General features: G+C 50.7%; 1 protein-coding gene across 2 annotated transcripts in view; it reads left to right on the forward strand.

The window, feature by feature from the left end:
* The first annotated feature begins 4,774 nt into the window (after positions 1 to 4,774).
* The window catches only part of C1R (complement C1r), a 65,669-nt gene continuing 46,317 nt past the window's right edge, over positions 4,775 to 24,126 (forward strand). For both annotated transcript variants that reach the window (XM_077467141.1, XM_077467142.1), the window contains exons 1-4: positions 4,775 to 4,932; positions 10,848 to 11,064; positions 19,452 to 19,638; positions 22,996 to 23,139. In XM_077467141.1, the coding sequence (XP_077323267.1) occupies positions 4,931 to 4,932; positions 10,848 to 11,064; positions 19,452 to 19,638; positions 22,996 to 23,139 (550 nt within the window). In that variant the 5' untranslated portion in view covers positions 4,775 to 4,930. The remainder of the gene's footprint in view (positions 4,933 to 10,847; positions 11,065 to 19,451; positions 19,639 to 22,995; positions 23,140 to 24,126) is intronic.

Here is a 24,126-nt window from a genome sequence, read left to right on the forward strand (position 1 = left end):
AATTTTCGAAAGGCCTCCGAGTCCACCAGTTTATATGGCAGTAGTTGGCGGGCTATCAGTTCTGACAAGCCAGCCGTCAACCGTTGGGCAAGAGTGTTATCCGGCGTCATCATTTTTTTACGCTCGAACATTAGGCCCACGGAAGCCTGCCTTTTTCCAGAAAAACGTGAGCTTGGCGTGATGGAAGGTGGAGTGGAGGACAATTGTGAGGAGAGAGGAGAAGGAGAAGTAGAAGACGAGGCTGGACGGTGAGAGCCTGCAGTGTGGCTTTGTGTGTTCCGTTGCTCCCACTCGGCTCGGTGATGGCTGCCCATGTGCCTTCTTAAGACGGTCGTCCCTAGGTGAGTGTTGGACTTACCGCGACTAATGTGTTGACTGCAAAGATTGCAGATGGCAACACTATTGTCAGCAGCGGACACGTTAAAAAAAAGCCCACACTGCGGAGCCATGTGCCGGTGTCCTGGGAGCGCCAGATGTGACCGTACATGGTCGATGACTCGCTCCTGATACATTCGCAGTCTGCTTTGTCCCTCCTGTGCAATGTAAGTTCTGCCTGCTTCTCCTCCCTATCTGCTGGTCCATATCTCCCTCTGAACTCCCCTCCTCTTCCTCTCTTGTGGGCACCCACATGACATCACTAGACACGTCATCATCGACGTCACTTTCCCCACCGCTATAAGTAGAGATCTCGGAGTAGGCAGCAACACCGGGGACCAACCTCCTTCCTGGGCTGATCTGGGTACTGTCGTCAGACTGCTGAGTGGCGGTTGTTGCTGCCTCCTCTTCCTGATCCAATACCAAGAATGGCTGCGCATCGGAAATGTCTTGTGATGGATCGGAAAATAATTCCTGTTACTCAAGCAGAGGGTATATGGTGGTGTTGGTGGTAGTGTCTTTGGGGGTGCACACAGCAGAGAGTGAAGAAGAGGGTGCAGATCGAGAGGATGAGGAGGGTGCAGAAGAGTAAGGTTGAGCGAGCCACTCAACCAAGTCTGGTGCGTCCTTTAAAGTAATCGCACGCACCTTCTGCAACTTCCCACTTTGGCTCAAGCCTGTTGCTCCTGCCCTACCCCTACCACCCCTGCGGAAGGGCCTGCCTCTTCCTCTGCCTGTCATTTTTTAAATGACCCTGTGACAAAACTCTCTACAGAAGTGCAGTATGTATGTGGAAGAAGGTATATAACACCCCGCTTCAATCTGTCGTTTTTGGGGGCCACTGGTCTATTACACCAGTTATAATACTTTTGTTTTGATTGCGTTTGTCACTCTTTGTAGTATCGCTGCAGAACCGCTCAGCAGTCACAATGCTGCACAGTGGAAATGCACTATACTATGCTTTCTATATGTGCAAGTATTTTATACGTGTATTACACCACTATATACTGTACACCAAATAGTACACCTATACCAGTCCTTAAAAGGACCTTTGTGGACCTAATAGTAGTTAGCTAGTAGCTAGTGAATTGCAGACTGTCCCTGCTCCAAAAACCAAAGGACCTTTGTGGACCTAATAGTAATAGCTAGTGATTAGACGGACTGTCCCTGCTGCACACAGCGTCCTGTCCCTACACTGACAAAAGACAGAATGTAAAATGGCCGCCAGATCAGGTCTATTTATAAGGTAGGGGGAATGTCCAATTGTCCATGTGCTGAAATGTCTCAATTGGCTGTCCTGTACCCCGTGATGGACGTGTCATGGGTCAAAGTTCTTCACAATGTAAACAAATATGGCTGCCGCAAACAGCGCAAGAAGTCCGCCGGTTTGGCGAATCACGAACGAGCAAAATTTGCCGCGAACCGACCGCCGGGCGAACCGCAAAGCCATCTCTACTGGTCACAGATGAATGTGATGTAACATTTTGATTGAGGGGGCATTGGGTGATGACAGCTGCCCATGTGAAAAGGACATGAAATGAAGAGGAACCGAATGATAATTTCCATGACCTGCAGGTTTTTGCCAGAGACATAAATACAAGTTAAACGAAAGTGTTTTTTTATCAGTTTAGGAAGTTTACATTATGGTACCCACTGGCAGGTTACGTGGACAATCCCGAGGCACAGAATCGAAGTGGCAGTTGGCTTTCACCAGAACTTCGGATGGTAGAGGTTGGCTAGAAACCCTAGTGGTCCCGATTTATTGCTGCAAACTGTCATCAGGTCATGGCCCTCAAGATCCCCCCACCAAGGGGGCGGCTGGAATGCAGAGGCTATAGCGCAGAGACTTCCCAACGCTGCAGACAAAATAGTAGTCAGGTCCAGACAGGGGATCAAGACATGGGATGGTGAGCGAGCTGGCAGGTCCAAGTCTAGGTAGGCAGCAAAACAAGAGCATGGTAAGATCCAAGCAGAGGTCCAGGCAGGACGCAAGTGAGAGCGTAGTCAGGTCAAACCTGATCAGCAACAATGACAGCGAGCAGCCAAATATCATAACTCTCCGGTAGCTGACTACGAGACACAAAAACAGCCACTTCAAACGTTGGCGCCTGAAGTGGACCTTCAATCAAAAATACGTTTTTTGTCAGGTACCCATTCTGATTTCTTCAATAATTGCCTAGGCAAGAAATTAACTCCCCCACCTGCTTCCTCCTGTGACGGGTTACAGGTCCCTTGGAGCCTGCAGGACCGGTCTTGCAGTCTTGCAGTCTTGCAGTGCTGCCGTGCCTTGAGCATGCACAGTGGTGAGCCGGCTCCGAGACACCTGGAAGTCACAGCCAGCTCTCCAAAATCAAAAATGGCGGTGCTGGAGAGCGGGAGCCAGGTAAAGAACTCACTGCAGGAATGACAGTGCCGGACTCGGCGGTCGGTGTTTATTTCTTAAAAGTCAACAGCTACAGTACCATTGGAAGTCTCGGCAGGGATTCTACAATCATTGGAAGTCCTGGTAGAGATTCGGTGAGCGTTATCGGAATTCCAGGCAGAGATTTTACAAGTACTATTGGAAGTCCTGGTAGAGAATCTATGAGGACCATTGGAAGTCCTGGTAGAGAATCTATGAGGACCATTGGAAGTCCTGGCAGAGATTTTGTGAGTATCACTGGAAGTCCTGACAAGGATTCATAGATGGTGACAAAAATATGAATGCAATCTATAGACTGGGGGGAGGGGAACCTCTGGGGGGATCTAGGGTGGAGGAGGACCTGGGGGTCCTAGTAGATGATGGGCTCAGCAATGCCAAGCTGCTGATAACAAAGCAAACAGAATATTGGCATTAAAAAGGGGATCAACTCCAGAGATAAAAGGATAATTCTCCCCTCTACAAGACTCTGGTCCGGCCGCACCTGGAGTATACTGTCCAGTTCTGGGCACCGGTCCTCAGGAAGGATGTACTGGAAATGGGGCGACTACAAAGAAGGGCAACAAAGCTAATAAAGGGTCTGGAGGATATTAGATATGAGGAAAGGTTGTGAGCTCTGAACTTATTCTCTCTGGAGAAGAGACGTCTGAGAGGGGATATGATTTCATTATATAAATACCGGACTGGTGACCCCACAATATATAAATACCGGACTGGTGACCCCACAATATATAAATACTTGACTGGTGACCCCACAATATATAAATACAGTACTGGTGACCCCACAATATATAAATACTTGACTGGTGACCCCACAATATATAAATACCGGACTGGTGACCCCACAATATATAAATACCGGACTGGTGACCCCACAATATATAAATACCGGACTGGTGACCCCCACAATATATAAATACCGGACTGGTGACCCCACAATATATAAATACCGGACTGGTGACCCCACAATATATAAATACCAGACTGGTGACCCCACAATATATAAATACCAGACTGGTGACCCCCCAATATATAAATACCGGACTGGTGACCCCACAATATACAAATACTGTACTGGCGACCCCACAATATATAAATACCGGACTGGTGACCCCACAATATATAAATACCAGACTGGTGACCCCACAATATATAAATACCAGACTGGTGACCCCACAATATATAAATACCGAACTGGTGACCCCACAATATATAAATACCGGACTGGTGACCCCACAATATATAAATACCATACTGGTGACCCCACAATATATAAATACCGGACTGGTGACCCCTCTGCAGAGAGACCACTGCTTCCATCTTCCTGGAACGAGCAAGGGTCATTCTCCGCAGCCAGCTGGCAGGGCACAGGCTTTTCTGTAATTTCTATAAAGAAAACCAAATGTAACACTTGGCGCAATTTTTCTTTTGATGCCCCAAGAATGCATTTAGTCGATTTAAAGTGAAAGTTGAATCGACTTTTAAACAAGAAAAATTAAAGGGGAACCTAACTGTATCTGAGCCCCACGGACAAAAAAACGCTGTTTAATTCATTTTTAATATTCAAACCCAACTCCCCTCCCCCATCCATCCATCCATCCACGTCTCATGTACTTTATTTTGATGAAAAATCACTTTAAACCCCTGCAGGTGGCCGTATTGCATATTACAGAAAATGACAGCGGCTGCAAATTGAAAGGGAAAGATACATTTTAATAATATTCAATCACAATATGACTTGTGTCGCAATTCCTATATTTTTATTTGTTGTTTATTATTTGCTATTTTTTCCCACAGAGGTTGGAGTTACCCTTTAAGCCCCCCCCCCCCCCGATCACACAGTGACAGTTCCAAATCACATGACCTGTAGCTTTAAAGGGGAAGTCGCGCGATTTCAGAGTCGCAGCCGGGGGTGACTATCATTTTTGTGGCCGCGCTGTAATTCTCTGTTTGTACAGCAGAGGTCAGCACAGGACAGGGACTGAAACTCCAGCAGAGATTTGGGGTCATTAATGTTCTCTTCGCCCCTCTGATCTCCTCCTCTCCTCTTCTCCTCCTCTTCTCTCCTCCCATCCCATCCTCCGATTGCTACTGAAACTTTCATTTCTAAGGAATTAACCCGCAAGAGCACAGAGAATGTAAGTATTACCATCCCATGGATGAAATGTTTGATATTAGCCGCTAGAGAGGATGAGATGTAATAGTCTGCAGAATAGGATGAAATGATCTGCTCAGAGGCTCCACCGGAATTTCGGAAGTAATCAGTCCACAAATATATATAGACTTTAAACATTTCACGCTCTGCTTGTGTTCAAAAGATACAATTGTATCCTATTGTTTATTAATTTGTTTATTTATTGCAGCGTTTTATACAGTGTCCAACAATATACACAGCGCTGTACATATCGTACATTCACATCAGTCCCTGCCCCCAGGAGCTTACAATCTCCTATGCGGTTTTGATACTATGTTGGCTTTTAAACGTAAAAAGTATCAAGAAGGGCGAAATAAAAAGTATTTTATAATCCAGTTTAGTAAATGAGCTGTAATACCTGTCCAGGTAAAACTAGAGCCATAGCAGATCATGTGAGCGCTGTGGGGCCCGGCGACACAGGGGACCAGGGAATGTGAGCGTTGTGGGGCTCAGCGACACAGGGGACCAGGGAATGTGAGCGTTGTGGGGCTCAGCGACACAGGGGACCCGGGAATGTGAGCACTGTGGGGCCCGGCGACACAGGGGACCCGGGAATGTGAGCGCGGTGGGGCCTGGCGACACAGGGGACCCGGGAATGTGAGTGCTGTGGGGCCTGGCGACACAGGGGACCCGGGAATGTGAGCACTGTGGGGCCCGGCGATACAGGGGACCCGGGAATGTGAGCACTGTGGGGCCTGGCGACACAGGGGACCAGGGAATGTGATTGCTGTGGGGATTGGCGACACAGGGGACCCGGGAACGTGAGCGCTGTGGGGCCTGGCGACACAGGGGACCCGGGAATGTGAGCGCTGTGGGGCCCGGTGACACAGGGGACCCGGGAACGTGAGCGCTGTGGGGCCCGGCGACACAGGGGACCAGGGAATGTGAGCGCTGTGGTGCCCGGCGACACAGGGGACCCGGGAATGTGAGCGCTGTGGGGCCCGGCGACACAGGGGACCAGGGAATGTGAGCGTTGTGGGGCTCGGCGACACAGGGGACCCGGTAATGTGAGGGCTGTGGGGCCCGGCGACACAGAGGACCAGGGAATGTGAGCGCTGTGGGGCCTGGCAACACAGGGGACTCGGGAATGTGAGCGCTGTGGGGCCTAGTGACACTGGAAACCCAGGAATGTGAGCGCTGTGGGGCCCGGCGACACAGGGGACCCGGGAATGTGAGCGCTGTGTGGCCCGGCGACACAGGGGACCAGGGAATGTGAGCGCTGTGGGGCCCGGTGACACAGGGGACCCAGGAATGTGAGCGCTGTGGGGCTCGGCAACACAGGGGACCCGAGAATGTGAGCGCTGTGGGGCTCGGCAACACAGGGGACCCGAGAATGTGCGCGCTGTGGGGCTCTGCGACACAGGGGACTCGGGAATGTGAGCGCTGTGGGGCTCGGCGACACAGGGGACCCAGGAATGTGAGGGCTGTGGGGCCCAGCGACACAGGGGACCCGGGAATGTGAGCGCTGTGGGGCCCGGCGATACAGAGGACCAGGGAATGTGAGCGCTGTGGGGCCCAGCGACACAGGGGACCCGGGAATGTGAGCGCTGTGGGGCCCGGCGACACAGAGGACCAGGGAATGTGAGCGCTGTGGGGCTCGGCGACACAGGGGACCCGGGAATGTGAGGGCTGTGGGGCCCGGCGACACAGGGGACCAGGGAATGTGAGCGCTGTGGGGCCCGGCAGCACAGGGGACCAGGGAATGTGAGCGCTGTGGGGCCCGGCGACACAAGGGACCAGGGAATGTGAGCATTGTGGGGCCCGGCGACACAGGGGACCAGGGAATGTGAGCGCTGTGGGGCCCGGCGACACAGGGGACCAGGGAATGTGAGCGCTGTGGGGCCCGGCGACACAGGGGACCCGGGAATGTGAGCGCTGTGGGGCCCGGCGACACAGGGGACCAGGGAATGTGAGCGCTGTGGGGCTCGGCGACACAGGGGACCCGGGAATGTGAGGGCTGTGGGGCCCGGCGACACAGGGGACCAGGGAATGTGAGCACTGTGGGGCCCAGCGACACAGGGGACCCGGGAATGTGAGCGCTATGGGGCCTGGCGACACAGGGGACCTGGGAATGTGAGCGCTATGGGGCCTGGCGACACAGGGGACCTGGGAATGTGAGCGCTATGGGGCCTGGCGACACAGGGGACCTGGGAATGTGAGCGCTATGGGGCCTGGCGACACAGGGGACCGGGAGTGTCTGATGTATAAATATTTATCCATGTATTAAAAATATTCAGCTAATAATCAGAGATATGGAATCCATCGTTCACACGCCTCTAAGATTCCTATTATTGTCTCTCCTCTGAAAAGCGATGTGCACTCTGGAGAGCACTAAAGTCACGGGGGTCAGAAGAGGCACAGGATGCTTTGGGATGCACTGCAGTGATGGGGTGTATAGGGGTGCACAGGGATCACTAGGAGGCACTGGATGTTCTGGGGTGCATTGCAATCATGGGGTGCAAAGGGATCACTAGAAGACACTGCATGACTGCATGCACAGAGGTGCACTACTCAGGGGAGCACAGAGGTGAGTAGTGACACTGGATGCTCTGGGGAGCACTGCAGTCATGGGGTACATAGGGGTGCACAGGGATCACTAGAAGACACAGGATTCTGTGGGGTACACTAGAGCTATGGGGTGCACAGGGATCACTAGAAGACACTGCATTCTGTGGGGTACACTAGAGTTATGGGATGCACAGGGATCAGTAGAAGTCACTGGATTATGTGGGGTACACTAGCGTTATGGGGTGCATAGGGGTACACAGGGATCACTAGAAGACAATGTTCTGGGGTGCACTGGAATCATGGGGTACATAGGGGTCAGTAGTGAGACAGGATGCTCTGGGGTGCCCTGCTGTCATTGGGTTTAATAGGGGTGCACAGGAATCACTAGAAGACAATGGATGCTCTGGGTTACACTGGAGTCATGGGGTACAAAGGAGTACACAGGGATCACTAGAAGACACTGGATTCTGTGGGGTACACTAGAGTTATGGGGTGCACAGGGATCACTAGAAGACAATGGATGCTCTGGGGTTCACTAGAGCAATGGATGTTCTGGGGTGCACTGGAGTCATGGGGTGCATAGTGGTCAGTAGAGAGACAGGATACTCTGGGGTGCATTACAGTCATGGGGTGAATAGGGATCGCTAGAAGACATTGGATGCTCTGGGGTGCGAACCAACCTTCCTTGACACGCTTCACCCCTCCCAGTGGACTTCCCCTATCCTTGTGAGCAAACCAGGAGTGGTGAAACGCGTCAAGGAAGGTTGGTTCCCAGGTGGAGATATACAGTAGCCATGCAGCCATTTTGTGGAGACGGACGACAGTGGCCGGTACTCAGGTTGTCCATGTACAGCAGAGGTGAGTCTTGAGTGGAGCTGTGCATTTGGTCTGTCCATGGTCTGGGGTGCACTGGATTCACAAGGGTCAGTAGAAAAACCACATGCTTTAGGGGGCACTGCAGTCATGGAGGGTATAGGGATAAGCAGGGTTCACTAGAAGACACGGGATGCTCTGAGGTGCAGCACTGGAGTTGTGGGGTGTATAGGGTTGAGCAGCGATCACTAGAAGATATTGGATGCTTTGAAGTGCACTGGAGTCACAGAGTGCACAGGGTTCAGTTGAGCCACAGGATTCTCTGGTGCAGGACCAGGACAAGGGGTGGGCATGAGAGACGGCTGCCCTGGGTGCAATGGTTTATTGCAGGGATGGGGGTGCTTTGGCCCTAACCCTACGGAAAGGAGGGGAACTGTTTGGCATCTTTGCAATGGGCGCTGGATGACCTTGTCTCAGCACAGTTCTGGGGGGAATGGCAGTCATAGGGGTGCAAAGGGTGAGCAGGGATCATTAGAAGACACTAGATGCTCTGGGGTGCACTAGAGTTATGGGGTGCATAGGGGTCACTGGAAGACTTTGGATGCTGTGGTGTACACTGGGTTTGTGGGGTGCATAGGAGTGTACAGAGATCACTAGAAGACATTGCATTCTCTTGGGTGCACCGTAGTCAGTGGAGACACAGGATGCTCTGGGGTGCACTGGAGTTGTGGGGTGCACAGGGGTCAGTAGAGGCAGGATGCTCTGGGGTGCACTGGAGTTGTTGGGTGCATAGGGATCAGTAGAGACAGCATGTTCCAGGGTGCACTGGAGCTGTGGGGTGCACAGGGGTCAGTAGAGACAGGATGCTCTGGGGTGCACTGGAGTTGTGGGGTGCACAGGGGTCAGTAGAGATAGGATACTCTGGGATGCACTGGAGTTGTGGGGTGCACAGGGGTCAGTAGACACAGGATGCTCTGGGATGCACTGCAGTCATGGGGTGCATAGGGGTCAGTAGAAACAGGATGCTCTGGGAGGCACTGGAGTTGTGGGGTGCACAGGGGTCAGTAGAAACAGGATGCTCTGGGAGGCACTGGAGTTGTGGGGTGCACAGGGGTCAGTAGACACAGGATGCTCTGGGAGGCACTGGAGTTGTGGGGTGCACAGGGGTCAGTAGACACAGGATGCTCTGGGATGCACTGCAGTCATGGGGTGCACAAGGGTCAGTAGAAACAGGATGCTCTGGGAGGCACTGGAGTTGTGGGGTGCACAGGGGTCAGTAGAAACAGGATGCTCTGGGAGGCACTGGAGTTGTGGGGTGCACAGGGGTCAGTAGACACAGGATGCTCTGGGAGGCACTGGAGTTGTGGGGTGCACAGGGGTCAGTAGACACAGGATGCTCTGGGAGGCACTGGAGTTGTGGGGTGCACAGGGGTCAGTAGACACAGGATGCTCTGGGAGGCACTGGAGTTGTGAGGTGCACAGGGGTCAGTAGAGACAGGATGCTCGGGGGTGCACTGGAGTTGTGGGGTGCACAGGGGTCAATAGAGACAGGATGCTCGGGGGTGCACTGGAGTTGTGGGGTGCACAGGGGTCAATAGAGACAGGATGCTCTGGGGTACACTGGAGTTGTGGGGTGCACAGGGGTCAATAGAGACAGGATGCTCGGGGGTACACTGGAGTTGTGGGGTGCACAGGGGTCAGTAGAGACAGGATGCTCTGGGATGCACTGCAGTCATGGGGTGCATAGGGGTATGAAGGGATCAGTAGAAAACACTGAATAATCTGGGGTGCATTGGAATCAGCGGATGCACAGGAATGCACTGAAGTCAGTAGATGGCAGAGGATACTCTGGGGTGCACTGCAGACATGGGGTGCATAGAGATACATAGGGATGCCTAAAAGGCACTGGATGCTCTGGGGTGCACTGGGGTGCACTGGAGTCAACAGGTGCACAGGGACATGCTGGAGTCAGTAGATGGCACAGGATGCTCTGAGGTGCACCGGAATCTCGGGGAGCACAGCCGTCAGAGGTACTGTGGACTCGGACAGCTGATTAGGAACAAAGGACCACACTAGTGGCAGCCACAGATGAAGCTGACAGTCACTGGAGCTCAGTGGAACTGAGGAGGCTCAAAGACTGAAGCGGCAGGTACCAAAGACACTTGGCATGAGGAGGATACACTGAAGCCGAGCCCCATGATGGTTCCTCGGTGTAGTGGTGCATTGCTCGTACGCTAAGCCACATGTTGCTTACAATTTAAATCCATGCCAATCAGGAGAACTGCCACCTGATTGACTGTGGTGCCAGCACTCAAGGTAAAACCCAAAAGTGCCAGCGGCTGTGCACCAGAGAAAAGACCAGGTGCTGCTTTATGGGTCTTCCTGTCCTGGTGGTATCTTCCCACTCATGTCCCCTGTTTGCCATAAAAAGTAAGGGAGATCTGCCTAGTGACAGCAATACGCAAGTAACAGAAGCTCAACCCTTGTGGCACCAATCATAGTTGTCCCAGGCATGAAACTTTTGTCTTTGTTGTCTAGGTTCTTTTTGGTGCTCCTTCTTCTTGGAGGCGTCTCCTCCTCTCCAGCCAAGAGATCTCAGTATGGGCTCATCGCGTCCCCCAATTACCCTAAAACTTACCCCAACAACAATCACAGCACCTGGAACATTGCCGTCCCCGAAGGATTCCACATTTCCCTGAAGTTCCTGGTGTTTGACATCGAGCCATCGGACGGATGCACCTATGACTTTGTTAAGGTATTGAAGGCACACATATATATATATATATATATACTAAGAAATGTATTTTCCTTATTGTTTTTATTGACATAAGAAAATGTATTTAGTTATTAATATTAATAGAAGAAAACGAATGCCCTTACCACAATCATACAGACACACATTTAGAGCCAGTTCAGGTATACACTAATCAAACTACTAGTATGTTCATGGGCGTCCGCAGGTAGGGGCAAGGGGGGTCAAGTGCCCCCCCCTGGAATCAGGGATGAGATCTCAAATTCAACACAGTTCCATCCCTATCGGGGTGCAGGCAGCCCACACCCATGTGCAACCCACCAGTGGGGTGACACCATCAAGGTTCTGCCAAGCCCCCCTATCAGTGTAGTGTGACTGCGGGCTCTTTTCCATGCTCAGTCCAGCAGAGAACTCGGCGGCGGTGCTATCAGGTTTCCCCCGGTCACCCCCCCCCCCCTTTCTCCTGTCAGGGAGAAGAGACGACGGCTCTCACCAGGTTCCTCGCCCAGCTTCCTGCCCGCTCCATTCCTTCCCTATTGGCCATAACTGAGGGCCAATCAAAGGAGACTAGGAGAGGAGAGAATCATAGAACATGTAGTCCCAAAGATTGGCGGCCCCATTTTCCACAGGGAGGAGGATACAGCTCGATCGAGAGATTGAGAGACTGTAGCCTGGGAAATAAAAGCTGAGGGAGAGAGCGCTACAGGAAAAAGAACAAGGATTGTGCTGGGCAGAAGCCAGAGAGAGAGAGAGCCACGCTGCCCAGCGCCACCAGAGAGAGAACTACACTGCCCCACACCACCAGAGAGAGCCACGCTGCCCAGCGCCACCAGAGAGAGAACTACACTGCCCCACACCACCAGAGAGAGCCACGCTGCCCAGCGCCACCAGAGAGAGAACTACACTGCCCCACACCACCAGAGAGAGCCATGCTGTCCAGCACCACCAGAGAGAGCCATGCTGCCCAGCGCCACCAGAGAGAGAACTACACTGCCCCACACCACCAGAGAGAGCCATGCTGTCCAGCACCACCAGAGAGAGCCATGCTGCCCAGCGCCACCAGAGAGAGAACTACACTGCCCCACACCACCAGAGAGAGGCACGCTGCCCAGCACCACCAGAGAGAGAACTACACTGCCCCACACCACCAGAGAGAGGCACGCTGCCCAGCACCACCAGAGAGAGAACTACACTGCCCCACACCACCAGAGAGAGGCACGCTGCCCAGCACCACCAGAGAGAGAACTACACTGCCCCACACCACCAGAGAGAGGCACGCTGCCCAGCACCACCAGAGAGAGAACTACACTGCCCCACACCACCAGAGAGAGGCACGCTGCCCAGCACCACCAGAGAGAGAACTACACTGCCCCACACCACCAGAGAGAGGCACGCTGCCCAGCACCACCAGAGAGAGAACTACACTGCCCCACACCACCAGAGAGAGGCACGCTGCCCAGCACCACCAGAGAGAGAACTACACTGCCCCACACCACCAGAGAGAGCCACGCTGCCCAGCACCACCAGAGAGAGAACTACACTGCCCCACACCCCCAGAGACAGCCACGCTGCCCAGCACCGCCAGAGAGAGAACTACACTGCCCCACACCACCAGAGAGAGCCACGCTGCCCAGCACCGCCAGAGAGAGAACTACACTGCCCCACACCACCAGAGAGAGCCACGCTGCCCAGCACCGCCAGAGAGAGAACTACACTGCCCCACACCACCAGAGAGAGCCACGCTGCCCAGCACCGCCAGAGAGAGAACTACACTGCCCCACACCACCAGAGAGAGCCACGCTGCCCAGCACCGCCAGAGAGAGAACTACACTGCCCCACACCACCAGAGAGAGCCACGCTGCCCAGCACCACCAGAGAGAGAACTACACTGCCCCACACCACCAGAGAGAGCCATGCTGCCCAGCACCGCCAGAGAGAGAAAGACTGAGTCACTGCCAGGGTACAGACATGCTACACTACTGACCAGAGTCGCCCCCGGGGCGCGTCAGCGATCGTCCAGCCGGAGGGATCACTGGTGTTGTTTCACTGGGTCTGGTAAGAGGGCCTGTTGGCCATTATCCATTACTTATCCTAGGGATTGTACTAAGTCTGCAGTCTCTGACCATGATAATCTGATAATGACATTGTCGAAAAGGGGCGGCGCATGGGTGACCCTAAAATTATGCCCCCCCTTGAAAAAAGTTCTGCGGACGCCCATGAGTATGTTCTTGGGTTATGGGCAAGAAACCAGACCCCCAACCAAACATGGGGAGAATTCGCCACCTTGCACTCAGGATTCAAGTGGGTCAAACGTCCGTCATTCCTGCCCCCAAATACTGTACTAATTAAGGAAAGTAAAAAGAAAGTGCTGGAACTGCAAGTTTATCATATTACTATTACTATACATTCTTTTTTTTTTTTTGTGGGTTTATTGGGTTTTTAGAATAATACAATAACAAACAGTACATGATGTACTAAAAGAGCGCAGTACAAATTTTAACTACAAATAACAGAAAGCTCTAAATTACAAGGAAAACACTGACAAAAACCCCCTTCCTTGCACCTACATCGCCGTCTGTATCATAAAACATCTCCCCCTATATGGGAGAAAAACGCGTAATGGAATCCTTTGGGGGGCCGAGGTTATGTTTATAGGGAGGGTAGGTTTCCCAAAGATCAAAACTTGGTTCTCTGGAGGGTTGTGCTGGTCGTGGGTATCACTCTGTCCGTCGGGGGGTTCTGTTATGAAATAATCGGTGTAGTGGGGGTATCGTCAAATGGGAACGAGATGCAGGGGGTAAGGAGGGGCAGTTGTCAAGTCAAAGGGTGACAGCCAGCCTTCAGCGGGTCTGGAGTGTCTGTATCTGGAGTTTGTTGAACTAAATGTAAAAAGAAGAAAGAGACAAAAAAAAAAAAGAGGGGGGGGAGGGGGGGTTGAAGTTAAGGTGGGCGGGGGCAGGGGGGTGCAATGAGGTGGGCGAGGGTAGTGGAAGTGGGGGGTGAGAGGAATCTTCTCTCCGGGCCCCCCCCCCATCCCGCACAGGCACGGGCACGAGAGCGGTCCAAGGTGTCCCACTTCTGCCCCTATGTTCTGCGTGGGTGGGAATGGTGAAGTTCGAAACAGGGACTCAATCAGAGTTGTACGGGAGCCAGTGTGGGGGGGGTGTTTAGCCCCTTGGGCTATCTGGGGGGCAGAGGTTTCCACGATCTCGGAATACATTCTTAACCACTTCAATACCGGGCACTTTCACCCCCTTCCTTCCCAGCCCAATTTTCAGCTTTCATCGCTCTCGCGCTTTCAGTGACAATTGCGCGGTCATGCTACACTGTACCCAAATGAAATTGTTATCATTTTGTTCGCACAAATAGAGCTTTATTTTGGTGTTATTTATTCACGACTACGTTTTTTTTTTTTGCGATATAAGCGCAAAAAAAGCGGAAATTTGGGAAAAAAACAATATTTTCTTTTTTCTATTTGAAAAGAAATCCAATAAAATCAAATTTTGTCATAAATTTAAGCCAAAATGTATTCTGCTACATGTTTTTGGTAAAAAAAAATCCGTTAAGTGTATAATAATTGGTTTGTGTGATCACGGACATATGTACGCAAATGATCATGTACATATGTGTGCAGGTGATCACGTACATATGTGTGCAGATAATCATTGGGACATGTGATGTTAGTGGGACATATGTGGGGGACATGTTTTTATTATTAGGGACATGTGTTTTTATTATTTGGGGACATGTATGTTTTGGGGACATGTGTGTTTTGGGGACATATGTGGGGACTGTGTTTGTACTGTGTGGTGTGTTGTGTGGGGACACTACACTGATGATCAGTGAGTAAAAAGCTGTAAAAAGCAGCCCATACTCACTGATCATCAGCCGGCTGCAGAGTTCTGCTCTCCTCTCCTCAGCGGTGACTTCCGTGTGAGGAGAGGAGAGCCGATTGCCTAGCAACCGGCTGTTTGTTTACATCACATGACGGCCGTGATTGGACACGGCCGTCATGTGATCAGGAGGGCCAATCACAGAGCCCTCCTGCCGATCTGAGATGTGCCGTGTCCGGGTGACACGAGCACATCGGGATCGCGCCGCTGCGCGGGCGCGCGCGCGCGCGATCCCGCTACTCCTGAAGGACGTTCCTGAACGTCCTATCAGGAGTAGACGGCTCCCACCCGGCCGTATATATGCATTGGCCGGGTGGGAAGTGGTTAATATAATGGTGTTGATGCCGGTGATGTGGATCCCAGGCAACTTCTACTCTCCAGAGCAGTGCTTCTCAACCTCAGTCCTCAAGTATCCCCAACGGGTCATGTTTTAGGAACTTCCCTTAGATAGAATAACTCTTATCATTACCATGGCATTGATATTGATTTAAAGCAGCTGTGCAAAGTAAAGGAAAACCTGAAACACAGCCCGTTGGGGAGACTTGAGGACTGAGGTTGAGAAGCACTGCTCTAGAGGAACTGCTTGGCCTCCTCGGCTTGTAGTTTAAAGTGAATTTGTAGGCAGATGGTTGAGTACGTTCTCCCTTTAAGGGGCATCCTACCCACGGGAGAAGGCTGGGAGATTAGCCAGGACCAGGAAGGAAGGTGGGGCAGACGGAAGAGGAAAAGGCAACATCTATCTGCTGTGCTCCTGCTGTTCCCCTTTCCCGGGGGGAGGGCAGAGTGTCCTGGGATCCCCATCATAACCCCAAGAGAGCAGGAGACAACTACAGGGGGTCAGTGCAGGCCCAGAGAAAGACTTTGGGGAGATGGTCTATCCCTCGGTACTTCCCCTCCTTGCTCAGGAAGTGTAGAAGGCCTACTGGGAGTGAGAACCTTCCTGCAGAGACACGAGCAGCCACCAGCAGGACCTAGGACCAAGTGTTCCTTAAAGTAGAACTTTTTTTTCATTTTGCTTAGAGTAAGGGAGGATTATAACCCCTGTCAGATTTTTTTCCTCCATCTATGTCCCATTGGGAACATTTACCTTTACTTCCTGTCCCATAGCCACAACAGGAAGTGAGCGGAAATCCCTGCAAATTAAGGGAATTACTTGAAGACCCCCCCCAGGTCACCAGAACTAGTGTCCCTGGCTGTTGGGCCTGAGGAAGGGAGGGCTATAATCTCTTTTTCCTCCATCTGTCTCCCCTTTGGGGAGATTTCCCTTCACTTCCTGTCTGACAAGTGAGAAGAAAACCCTGTAAACTAAGGGAATTCCTTGGGGACCCCCAGGCTCACCAGAACTAATGTCCCCATTGGAAGATTTCCTCCTCTATTACTTTTCTGGGGACAACCCAAAATTTGAGATTTTCTTTTACTTTCACTTTCAATGATAATGGTAAACAGGACTAATAGAGACGGAGGGATCTTCTTAAAGTGGAGGTTCACGCAAAAATGGAACCTCTGGAACCCTACCCCCCCCCCCTCTGGTGTCACATTTGGCACCTTTCGGGGGGGAGGGGGGTGCAGATACCTGTCTAAGCCCTTGTACACACGGTGGGAGATTCCGACAACCAAATCCGTCGGAGTTATTCCTACGGATTAATTCCGGAAGAAGTCCGGAAGTGATGTTGTATACACACGGTCGGACTAAGTTGTCGGAAAATCCGATCGTTCAGAACGTGATGACGTTATTTCGTTACGACGGGACTACGTTCAGGCTAGTAGCCAATAGCTTTGGTCTAGGAATTTGATCTGAGCATGCGTGGCACTTTGTCCGATCGGAATTCTCTACACATGATCGGAGTATGTCCGATCGGAGCATTTTGTCGGAAAATTTTACCGGCAAGTTGGAAAATTTGGTCCGACGGATATTCCGACGGAAACAGTCCGATGTAGACCACACACAGTCGGAATATCCGACAAAACGGTCCGATAGGACACATTCCGATGGAGTCTCCGACCGCGTGTACAAGGGCTAAGACAGGTATTTGCACCCACTTCCGGGCATAGACTCCCACGGGAGTCTATGCCTCTTCCCTTCCCGCCTTGCTGTCTGCTGGAACACACGCGGGTCCCAGAGAAAGCACGGACCATTTAGATTGCGCTCCGCGACTCGCGCATGCGCAGTAGGGAGCCGGGAAGTGAAGCCGCAAGATGGCGGCAGGATCCGGGGACCGAGGGGGTCGACATCGCTGGACCCTGGGACAGGGGAGTGTCCTTATTTTAAAAGTCAGCATTTGCAGTATTTGTAGCTGCTGACTTTTAAAAAAAATTTTTTTTCGCAGGTCTCCTGCTTTAATGACAGCAATTCACACTGACAGGGGTTCTAATCCCTCTCCACTCCATCCAAAACTGAGAAAAGTTTTGCCTTTACTCATACTTTAGAAAACTTTCTAGCTACAGCTTGTTACAGTGCCTTGTGAAAGTATTCACCCCCCTTGAACTTTTCAACCTTTTGCCACATTTCAGGCTTCAAACATAAAGATATAAAATGTTTATTTTTCGTGAAGAATCACCAACAAGTGGGACACAATTGTGAAGTGGAATGAAATCTATTGGATTTTTGAAACTTTTTTAACTAATAAAAAAATGAAAAGTGGGGCGTGTAAAATGATTCGGCCCCCTTGCGTTAATACTTTGTAGAGCCACCTTTTGCTGCGATTACAGCTGCAAGTGGCTTGGGGTGTCTCTATCAGTTTTGCACATCGAGAGACTGAAATTCTTGCCCATTCTTCCTTGCAAAACAGCTGGAGCTCAGTGAGGTTGGATGGAGAGCGTTTGTGAACAGCAGTTTTCAGCTCTTTCCACAGATTCTCGATTGGATTCAGGTCTGGACTTTGACTTGGCCATTCTAACACCTGGATACGTTTATTTGTGAACCATTCCTTTGTAGATTTTGCTGTATGTTTGGGATCATTGTCTTGTTGGAAGATAAATCTCCGTCCCAGTTTCAGGTCTTTTGCAGACTCCAACAGGTTTTCATCCAGAATGGTCCTGTATTTGGCTGCATCCATCTTCCCCTCAATTTTAACCATCTTCCCTGTCCCTGCTGAAGAAAAGCAGGCCCAAACCATGATGCTGCCACCACCATGTGTGACAGTGGGGATGGTGTGTTGAGGGTGATGAGCTGTGTTGCTTTTACGCCAAACATATCGTTTTGCATTGTGGGCAAAAAGTTGGATTTTGGTTTCATGTGACCAGAGCACCTTCTTCCACATGTTTGGTGTGTCTCCCAGGTGGCTTGTGGCAAACTTTAGACGAGACTTTTTATGGATATCTTTGAGAAATGTCTTTCTTCTTGCCACTCTTCCATAAAGGGCAGATTTGTGCAGTGTACGACTGATTGTTGTCCTATGGACAGACTCTCCCACCTCAGCTGTAGTTCTCTGCAGTTCATCCAGAGTGATCATGGGCCTCTTGGCTGCATCTCTGATCAGTCTTCTCCTTGTCTGAGCTGAAAGTTTAGAGGGACGGCCAGGTCTTGGTTGATTTGCAGTGGTCTGATACTCCTTCCATTTCAAAATGATCGCTTGCACAGTGCTCCTTGGGATGTTTAAAGCTTGGGAAATCTTTTTGTATCCAAATCCGGCTTTAAACTTCTCCACAACAGTATTACGGACCTGCCTGGTGTGTTCCTTGGTCTTCATGATGCTCTCTCTGCGCTTTCAACAGAACCCTGAGCCTATCACAGAGCAGGTGCATTTATACAGAGACTTGATTACACACAGGTGGATTCTATTTATCACCATCAGTCATTTAGGACAACATTGGATCATTCAGAGATCCTCGCTGAACTTCTGGAGTGAGTTTGCTGCACTGAAAGTAAAGGGGCCGAATCATTTTGCACGCACCACTTTTCAGTTTTTTATTTGCTAAAAAAAAGTTTAAAATATCCAATAGATTTCGTTCCACTTCACAATTGTGTCCCACTTGTTGGTGATTCTTCACAAAAAATAAAAATGTTATATCTTTATGTTTGAAGCCTGAAATGTGGCAAAAGGTTGAAAAGTTCAGGGGGGCCGAATACTTTCACAAGGCACTGTATAAATGAAACCCAAACATCAATCACGGGTCCAGATTTATACCCAATAAACCTAAAGAAGTCTTATGTAGAACTCCCCAATCACGTTGGGAATCCACTCTTGATAGACTTATTGTGGCAAATAATTATTATATCTGAAGCAATCCCTATGGGTTGATCCCCTCATCATTTCACGTCACATACTCTGACTCTCCCGGGGATTTTGTAGCGCTCCCTTTTGGCATTACAAAGCCGCCTCTGTGGTCATCCCATTTATTTGGAGCTTCCATCAAGCTTGAAGTCCCAACACCCTAACTTAATGATAGGTTTAAATAAGTGAGAAAATACAAAAATTTATTTTCTTGAAGTGTTTTTTTTCGCAATCAACTTGATACTTTTCGCTCATCACTTTTATCCCAATCTTCTTTCGGCAGGTTTGGGCAGACAACAAGGAACTGGGGAAGTTCTGCGGTCCACCCAAGTCTAAATCTCACCCTGGTCATCGGCTAATTGTCTCTGAAGGCAACCAAATGAGAATTGAATTCCAGTCTGACTTTTCCAATGAGGAGCAAGGCTCCACCATCCTTTACCCAGGATTCCAAGCCTACTACCAGGCCGTGGGTAGGTAGTGGGCTCCTGTTTAGGTTGCCTTGTGGATAATCTGGCTGTGGTCCATACACATCTCTGGTTGTGCAGATCAGAATTACAGCTAGATAAGTAGTTGGTCAGAGTACACTTTCTCTAGTACAGGGTCAGTTTGCTGTCCTATAGGCTTTGGGGGGGGGGGGGGGGGGGGCAGACTATGGCCAGTGGAAGAAGAAAATGCCCCAGCATTAGTGGCAATAAACAGTGACCCATCATTGGTTTTAGCAGGAGGTACAGTGCTCTATAAATGGTGTCAGTAGGACAATTGTGCCCCATCATTGGTGTCAGTGGGAGGAATAGTGCCCCATCATTGGTATCAGTGGGGGGAATAGTGCCCCATCGATGGTGTCAGTGGGAGGAATAGTGCCCCATCATTGGTGTCAGTGGGAGGAATAGTGCCACATCATTGGTGTTATCAGAAGGAATAGTGCCCCATCGATGAGGTCAGTGGAAGAAATAATGCCCCATTAATGGTGTCAGTAGGGGTATAATTCCATATCAGTGGTGTCAGTGGGAGGAATAGTGCCCCATGGATGGTGTCAGTGGAAGGAATAGTGCCCCATTAATGGTGTCAGTAGGACCATTGTGCCCCATCAGTTGTGTCAGTGGGAGGAATAGTGCCCCATCAATGGTGTCAGTGGGAGGAATAGTGCCCCATCATTGGTGTCAGCGGGAGGAATAGTGCCACATCATTGGTGTTAGCAGAAGGAATAGTGCCCCATCGATGAGGTCAGTGGAAGAAATAATGCCCCATTAATGGTGTCAGTAGGGGTATAATTCCATATCAGTGGTGTCAGTGGGAGGAATAGTGCCCCATGGATGGTGTCAGTGGAAGGAATAGTGCCCCATTAATGGTGTCAGTAGGACCATTGTGCCCCATCAGTTGTGTCAGTGGGAGGAATAGTGCCCCATTAATGGTGTCAGTGGGAGAAATGGTGTCCCAAGGGCTGGATAAAGGCAAGCAAGCATTTGACCCCCAGGCCGCAGTTTAAAGACCACTGCTTTAGACTAGTGATGAGGTTGGGTTTGATCCCATCGTGGGTTTGGCCAAACCCAGAAGGTAGCTTTGGGGGGGGGGGGGGCAGAATATGGCCAGTGGAAGAAGAAAATGCCCCAGCATTAGTGGCAGTAAACAGTGACCCATAATTGGTATCAGTGGGAGGAATAGTGCCCCATTAATGGTGTCAGTAGCACCATTGTGCCCCATCAGTTGTGTCAGTGGGAGGAATAGTGCCCCATGGATGGTGTCAGTGGAAGGAATAGTGCCCCATTAATGGTGTCAGTGGGAGAAATGGTGGCCCAAGGGCTGGATAAAGCATTTGACCCCCAGGCCGCAGTTTAAAGACCACAGCTCTAGACTAGTGATGAGGTTGGGTTTGATCCCAACGTGGCTTTGGCCAAACCCAGAAGGTAGCTGTCACTTCTGGGCCAATCACTCCCAAGCTGTAAAATACACAAAGCAATAACAATGCTTATGATATCTTTGACCTAATTGGACCTGTGGCCATATTAAGTCAATGATGTCTTGAGCATCTCGATTCCCTTGTGCATGTGCGGACCTCCACCCGCAGATCATTGGCCTGGCACTGACAGCTGACTTCCCAGTTGACCCGAATGTGGATTCTGACCAATCCCAGAGCCAAACCCAAGCTCATCCCTACTCTAGACACAACAGGATGATGAAGACCTTGGGGAAGCTCCATCCCTATTGTCATGTGAGTATTAAATGAATACGAATGTTAAAATACATTTGAAAGCAGTGTGAGATCTTCTTTATATGCAGAACTAGATTCCAAATAAAAAATGATTTCATGTGGCTGAACCATAAAGAGTTAAAGAGTCTTCTGACTTCTCCCGGCATCCTATGTATTCATTTGCCTCTACAGTTCTACTGCGGAATTTATCCAGAAATGTCTAGAGGTGACCAGAAGAAGGAAGCAAAATAAGGAAAGTCAATACAATGTGTAGATTTCACGGCACCGTGTTACCTTCTCTAAATGTCCCGGCCTAGGCACCGGCCTAAGGGTGGCATCAGGGTTGGTGCAAGGATTTTTTGACACCCTAGGCAAAAGCAAATTTTGCCGCCCCTTTGGCTCCACCCATTTTCCCTGCCCATGTAAACCCCACCTTTTTAATGAAGCACCCATCAAATGCAGCCTCACCAGCGCCCATCAAATGCAGCCTCACCAGCACCCATCAAATGCAGCCTCACCAGCACCCATCAAATTCAGCCTCACCAGCACCCATCAAATGCAGCCTCACCAGCACCCATCAAATTCAGCCTCACCAGCACCCATCAAATGCAGCCTCACCAGCGCCCATCAAATGCAGCCTCACCAGCACCCATCAAATGCAGCCTCACCAGCACCCATCAAATTCAGCCTCACCAGCACCCATCAAATGCAGCCTCACCAGCACCCATCAAATTCAGCCTCACCAGCGCCCATCAAATGCAGCCTCACCAGCGCCCATCAAATGCAGCCTCACCAGCACCCATCAAATGCAGCCTCACCAGCACCCATCAAATTCAGCCTCACCAGCGCCCATCAAATGCAGCCTCACCAGCGCCCATCAAATGCAGCCTCACCAGCGCCCATCAAATGCAGCCTCCCCAGCACCGATCAAATGCAGCCTCACCAGCGCCGATCAAATGCAGCCTCACCAGCGCCGATCAAATGCAGCCTCACCAGCTTCGATCAAATGCAGCCTCACCAGCACCGATCAAATGCAGCCTCACCAGCACCGATCAAATGCAGCCTCACCATCACCCATCAAATGCAGCCTCACCAGCGCCTATCAATGAATGTTTGCTCGCTTCCATTCATTCAGGAGTCGGGACACAGACACAGTCCTCCGCCACTGCTGCGCCTCTGACACTATGTGCAAACTGAGCGGCGGCTGCCTGCTGATGCTGAGACTTAGTTGCTTGCTGCAGAGAGAAGAGAATAGGAAAACCAGTGGTAGGGCGCCCTAGGCAGCTGCCTAGTTTGCCTAGTGGTAGCACCGGCCCTGGGTGGCATTGTGATAAATATAAGCCCTATGTCTATCAACAAACTCTGATCATTACCTTGAGATGAGATTGTCCAGGGACACGAAGGACAGACAAATGTTTAAAACCTTCCCCTTTATGTCAGCAACTAATGATACAAGTACCCAAGGCTTTGCTATGTGAGTTCACCACTCAGGGGGAACGTTGTGTAGCTGTTTGATCAGCATTCAAAGAACAATCGATTTCTAGTGTGATTTGTTTTCCTGTCCTCCATGTTCATTCTGTTTAACATTTATTCCAGTGTTCTAATTTTTCATCTTGGACCCTCTGTTGTCCCCCTCTAGACAATGACGAGTGCGCTCTCCCCAATGATATCAGTGCTTCATGGACCCCGCCGTGCCAGCATGTCTGCCACAACTATATCGGGGGCTACTTCTGCTCCTGTCTGCCGGGATACAAACTACAGAGTGACAAGAGAACCTGCAAAGGTATGGCTTATATCAGTGATGGTCAGCTTTGCTTAGGCAAGACCCCAAGTGTAAGTCTGTCATTGTTCTGGAACCTTGGGTGTCAGGGTGTCATTGTTCCCGGACCCTGAAGGTCAGTGTGCCATTGTTATGGGACCCCCAAGTGTCAGAGTGTCATTGTTCTGGGACCCCCAAGTGTCAGGGTGTCATTGTTCTGGGACCCCCAAGTGTCAGGGTGTCATTGTTCTGGGACCCCCAAGTGTCAGGGTGTCATTGTTCTGGGACCCCCAAGTGTCAGGGTGTCATTGTTCCCGGACCCCTTAAGTTTCAGGGTGTCATTGTTCTGGGACCCCCAAGTGTCAGTGTGTCATTGTTCCCGGACCCTGAAGGCCAGTGTGCCATTATTATGGGACCCCCAAGTGTCAGTGTGTCATTGTTCCCGGACCTCCAAGTGTCAGTGTGCCATTGTTCTGGGATTCCCAAGTGTCAGGGTGTCATTATTCCTGGACCCCCAAGCAGGGCCATCCTCAATATTGATTGGACCCTGGGCAAAAAAATTCTTGGGCCCCCCCATGCAATTTCACTCTCCACCTGCTCTGAGACATACAATAAATAGCAGCTGGACTTAAGATCAGTTTACTGTATCAGATCAGGCAGAACTTGTGATTGGTTAAAGCATATCATTACTGCTTACTGACTGGTTGCTAGAGGTTACAGCACACATTACGGCTCACTGATTGGTTGCTAGAGGTTACAGCACATCATCTCATCACTGCAGGGGGCCTGCTATACATATGAATGCCGCCTTTATTTACATATCAATGTTGCCAGTCGCAGTTATTTACATATGAATTCTAGTTATTTACATGTAAACACAGGGTCTGCAGGTGAGTCACCTGTACACAACAATAGGGCAGAGCTGGGCAGCATTAGTAGCAGCACTTCACACTGAGATATCGGGACGCAGCACAGGACTAAAACTTCAAGGGACAAGGGAATTTAAACCGG

The sequence above is a fragment of the Lithobates pipiens genome, unplaced genomic scaffold, assembly GCF_037356315.1.
Source record: "Lithobates pipiens isolate NorthernLeopardFrog02 unplaced genomic scaffold, aLitPip1_a1.2 Scaffold_47, whole genome shotgun sequence".
NCBI classification, from domain to species: domain Eukaryota; kingdom Metazoa; phylum Chordata; class Amphibia; order Anura; family Ranidae; genus Lithobates; species Lithobates pipiens.